General features: G+C 43.3%; 1 protein-coding gene across 1 annotated transcript; it reads right to left on the bottom strand.

The window, feature by feature from the left end:
• Positions 1-737: 737 nt before the first annotated feature.
• On the bottom strand, positions 738-5,231 carry RPL35 (ribosomal protein L35). The gene is made up of 4 exons (XM_042480231.1): positions 5,155-5,231; positions 3,123-3,259; positions 2,083-2,164; positions 738-950 (listed from the first exon to the last, which is right to left on the bottom strand). The coding sequence occupies exons 1-4, from the start codon at positions 5,155-5,157 to the stop codon at positions 801-803; spliced, it is 372 nt and encodes a 123-aa protein (XP_042336165.1). The 5' UTR covers positions 5,158-5,231; the 3' UTR covers positions 738-800.
• Between the last annotated feature and the right edge of the window lie 291 nt (positions 5,232-5,522).

Here is a 5,522-nt window from a genome sequence, read left to right as displayed (position 1 = left end):
TAGGTGTAGGTCAATTCTCAAACTATAACACCATACTGGCTCACCCTGAGTATTCCCAAAGCATTTGTCATTTTAGAGATTCTCAAAAAAGTGTAAGAGGTGGCATCAACTTTGATATTCCAGCGCAAAAACACCTCAGTGCTTTAACGCTATTCAGTGTCTCCCCATTACTGAATCTTAGCTTGTAAGCTCTTCTGAATAAAATAAATAAATGTGTCCTCTTTTACTTTATAAAAACATCATGTGCAGTGAATAAATAGCATCCAATAGTTGTTGCTACAAAGATATGCCCATCCTTGTGAATAGCTAGCCACCTAAGTACAGAAAAGGAGAAATTTGGTGCAGGCAAATGACCTGGACAAGAGATGGAACAGTTGTTTCTTGGCTAGCCATAGAGAGGAGGTAGTAAAACTTAAATTCCTGATCAACACAAATGTGATGCGTACTCAACTATGGATGTTTCTGTAACACAATTGTGTAAAAAAAAAATGATTGCACCCATGAGTTCTCTGATCTTCCTCTGGTTTCCAAATGCATGGTCCCTTATGACTGTACAGTATGTTGCATATTTACTAAAACGTCCTTGAGCCAAAGTGCACACACCTCCCTCTGTCAGGACAACCTATATCATATATAGGACTTGTATCAGAGGTTGACTGTCTTCCAAAACCCCAAGGATGTCTCTGCCAGATACATAAGGTAATGCGCCACCAAACAAATGCTACCACAGCATACAGTTTCCAAAGATCAACACCTTTAATGGAAAAAAATCTATTTTTGAGCAGTTACAGATCTGAGGCTCATGCCTTTACAGCATATTTCCGAGGGGGGTATAAGCGCTCTTTCCGCTGCTGTTTTTTAGTCTTCAGACCCTCTTCATGTTTGGTTAGCCTACGCCGCATGGCACGTGTCTTCTTAGGCCGCAAGTCCAGAGGCTTGTACTTTTTGCCCTGTTTTGAGAAGAGATAACACAAGCCTTATTAAGGATCTTTGAAAGGGACACAACAGCTCACAGACTGAATACAAGAAAGAGTGATCTGTGATCCTAAATACAAAAATGCCATTGCTTGCAAGAACTCTTCTGCTTAAATAGAACCACAGGAGCTGAATATAAATAAGTTTAAGGTTCAGGAAGAAGATACAGAAGATGGCCTTTCGGATTAACCAGATCCCAAGTCATTTAGGGCTGGGACAGGTTATAATCACTTTAAACTTTGTATGGAGATAAAATAAAAGCGAGTGCTGCCTACAATGTGGTCAAAGGACCCAATCCCACTTAATATTTTGATGTCCTCATTGTGAATGAACTGCAGTTTTGGAACCATTAAAAAGATCACCCCAAATATAAGGCATTGCTGCAGCTGATTGTGAATGTTGGCCACAGAGAAGACAAAATCCTCTTTTCTGTATCCAGCATGAAAAATGGAGGATACTAATCCAATAGCCTTTCTATTACATTGTGGCCAGACTGATAATCGACTGGTAGAAGAGGAACAGACTATCTCCTTTTTTGCACTGATTTAGGTTTCTGGGACTTCATTTTTTGCACCAAGATCACTGATTGAAACTTTCCCAGGAGTCACATCATTAGCCATAAGCCCTTAGAAAGATCAGTTTCACATAAGTTCCCTGATCAATGCACATAACTACATTGCCCTCGGAGCATTGTGTACCTACCAGACAACTGCATGGACCAGAATGGGCCAGCAAAAGCCATCCAGCAGGAAAATACTTTAGCAAGAGCAGATTCACACTGCATCCACAGGATTCTGAGCAGTGCTGGGTGATAGCCTTGCAAATTGACTTGAAGTCACCCTTTCCTGACTTCAGATCACCTAGGTTCCCCCCTCCACCCCATTTTGTCAACCTAAGGTTCTCGAAGCTTTCCAGAGGCCTTATGTGACGATCCAATATTTTCCTATTGACTTAATGATTTAAGTTTTCCCACACCTGGCTTCAGTAATACCTACAGCACCAAAGGTTCCCTCATATCCATCAGGTAAACTGTTCCAGCACTATCCTCTTTCTCCATCAAGAACAGGCTCAAGAGAAAAACAAGTGGAAATGAGGTTTCAAACTCACTTTGTAGAACTTCCGGAGGTTTTCCTTCTGGGTCTGGTTAATGACCGTCAGCACTCTGGCAATAGATTTGCGAACCACCCGGCTTGAAATGACAAAAGGGAGAAGGCGTTCAGGACGAAAGAACTTAAACTGAGCACTTTAGCAGTACCCTAGACATTTATAATCAATACTGACAAAGGAAAAGTCAGAAGAACCACATGATGAATGGGGGGCATGGGGAAGAGCTCATTTTCCAGATCCTGCCTTTGCTTTAATTTCGCTGTCTGTGTAGGATTAAACCAAATTTCTGTTTAGCTAAGCACCATCCACAGGATACAGGTGTGCTGATGGCACAGTGGTTAAATGCCAGAACGGCAGCCGCAATGTTTTGAGTTCGATCCTTGGGGCTCTAGGATTGACTCAGCCTTCCATGCTTCCGTAGGTCAGTAAAACGAGTACCCAAATATTAGGAGCAATTGGCTTACAGATTGCAAATCCCCTGGAGAGTGCTTAAATTCACTGTGAAGCGTTATAGAAATGTAAATGCTATCTCCCAACAGTGGTCATCCCAACATTACAGGGAAATGAATGAAGATGCCAGCCAGATGCAGACGAAACAAATTCTCCCAGAACATGGCCTGAAAACACCCCCAAAAACTATTCCAGGGAAATGCACAAGCAAAGGCCAATGGAGTGTGCCATTTTTTGTTCTTTGTCCTTACCGTCTGCTAATCTGGTACCTACAGCTTTTGTATATGGACATGGAATTTGGCAACCACACTAGAAGGCCTACCTCTACCTCTAGTGTGATTGTCAAATTCAGTGTCTGTATTCAAAAGCTGCCAAGTGGCCTAACTCATTATAGGTACAGAGAGAAGTAACCCATGCTCTGTGGTGGCAAAGCTGCACAGGACCATAAAAGTTTCTTGGCTAAGACTGCATAAGTCAGTGGCCAGCAGCAAGAATCACAAAAGCCTTCTTGATATGAAATTCATTGCAGCTTGCCATCTTGTTCTCCTCTGACACGCAATCCCCGACAAAGGCGCAACTACAAAACTCACATCTTGGAGAGCTTGGAGGCTGCGCCGCCGGTCACTTTGGCGACGCGCAGCTGAGACAGCTCCACCTTCAGGTCTTCAAGCTGCTTCAGCAGCTCTTCCTTCTTTTTCCCTCGCAAGTCGCGGGCTTTGATCTTGGCCTGGCAGCAAGAGAAGATGTGAACATTAGGCGGCAAAATGTGGAGCCACTGCAATTAAATCTTTTGGTCCTTTATCCTTAATACACCAGCGGTTCCCAAACTTTGGTCCTCCAGGTCTTTTGGACTTCAGCTTCTAGAAGTCTTGACTTTTGGCCAAGCTGGCCGGGGCTTCTGGGAGTTGAAGTCCAAAACACCCAGAGGGCCAAAATTTGGGAAGCACTGCTATACACTGAGGGACAGCAATACAGCATGCTCCACTAATATCTGAATATCAAAGAACACAAGTACATTGAGGAGGGAGCAAGCTTGTTTTCTGCTGCTCCAGAGACTAGGACCCAATGGAGCAATGGATGCAAGCTCCAGGAAAAGAGATTCCAGCTCAACATTAGGAGGAACTTCCTGAGAGTAAGGGCTCTCCGACAGTGGAACACACTCCTTCCTCAGAGTGTAGTGGAGCCTCCTTCCTTAGAGGTCTTCAAACAGAGGCTGCATGGCCATTTGTTGGGGATGCTTTGATTGGGATTTCCTGCATGGCAGAATGGGGTTGGACTAGATCAGGGCCCTTGTGGTCTCTTCCAACTCTATGATTCTATGTTTCCACGGTGGGAAACTACATAGCCAGTGCTGAGATGTAGATAGACCACCTGGTGCCCTCCAGATGTTCTGAACTACAAATATCACAACCCCTGGCCATGCTTGCCAGGGTTTATGGGAATTGTAGTCCTGAAGCTAGAACAACAACAACAAAAATCAGTGCAATAGCTCTCCCTCTGCGGTGACTGACTATGGCAGAGTTTATATTTGGACCCTGTAGAAACACAAAGGAAGGCGAAAAACACCCTGCAGAAGAAATAATAATAATAATAATAATAATAATAATAATAATGTTTTATTTATATGCCACCTTTAGGATCAAGGCGGCTCACGACATCAGATAAAACATAACATATGCTTAAAATACACCCCGTTAATTCCATCCCCCCCAAACTTACCAAACTAAAATATTATTAAACAATTAATGATTAAAACTATTAAACATTTAAAATAAAATAAAAAATATAATTCACTTTGAGACCCCTTTAACTGCCCTGGATCAAAGCAAGGGAATTCTGGGAATGGTAGTTTCCGTGAGAGAATTTAGTTTCCTCTGTCAGAGAGCTCTGGGGTCACAATGGACTACAATTCCCAGGATTCCCTAGCATTGAGCCAAGACAGTTAAAGTGGTTTCAAACTGGATTATTTCTGCAGTGTGTTTTGGACCTCTGTGTGTGTGTACATATACCATATATACTTGAGTATAAGTTGACCTTATATATAAGCCAAGGGCATGTTTTGGGGCCAAAATGATGGATTTTTGATATGATCCCTGGGTAAAACTTAGGGACATGCAACCAAGGATCTAAATGATGAAGCAAAGGGAAATGATGGCGAAGAACTTATTTACACTGACCCACAGATTGGTCAACCCTTGTGTATATGCTATGCGCTTGTGTATGTGTGTACAGCATATATACACACACATATGTATATGTCTCTCTCTCTCTCTCTATATATATATATATATACACATACAATATATAGTTTGTGCCTCTCTCTCTTTCTCATACACACACACACAAAAACAACTTGCTTTGAAAGGCCATCTGGTTGCAGTCCAAACCAGCCTTCCTTTCCCAATGCAGCAGGGCTCTCCCTTCCTAAGCCTCTAGCGCTGCGGCCTTCCTAGCCCTCCCTTCCAAACCAGGGCCACATTCCCGCTCCAAAGCCCCCCATTTCGGCCCGCCGAACCCCTCCAGCCTCCCCTCCATCTGCTCCGTCTGCACTCATAACCCAAAACCCCTTTTCCGAGGGCGATGGATTCGGATTAAACCCGCTCCCCCGCTTCTAGGGCTCACCATTGCGACGGAGCACCGACAGGAAAGGGAAGGACGGAAGCCGGGAGGGAACAAGAAACCGGCGCACGGAATCAACCAATGAGAGCAGAAGGCGGGGGGGGGGGGGCGGGGAAAGGGAGAGCAAAGGACTGAGCGACTACGGTCTCCCCTCCCCTCGGAATGGTTTAGCCCAGGGCTGCATCTATTGCAGCGTAGAAAGCAAGCCATTGATAGATTTCCTTAGCTATTTGTTTTATCTGTTTCATTTTAAATTGTTTAATAGTTTAATTGTTCTTTTAAATTTTATATTTATATTTTTTAAACTTTGTATTGTTTTTAAATTGTATTGTTTTTAAATTTGCTGTTGGGAGAAGGGTGGGATATAAGAA

This window comes from Sceloporus undulatus, chromosome 7, assembly GCF_019175285.1.
Source record: "Sceloporus undulatus isolate JIND9_A2432 ecotype Alabama chromosome 7, SceUnd_v1.1, whole genome shotgun sequence".
Classification (NCBI taxonomy): Eukaryota; Metazoa; Chordata; class Lepidosauria; order Squamata; family Phrynosomatidae; genus Sceloporus; species Sceloporus undulatus.
Note: the sequence above shows the minus strand (reverse complement) of the source record. Positions and strands in the feature narration are given on the sequence as shown.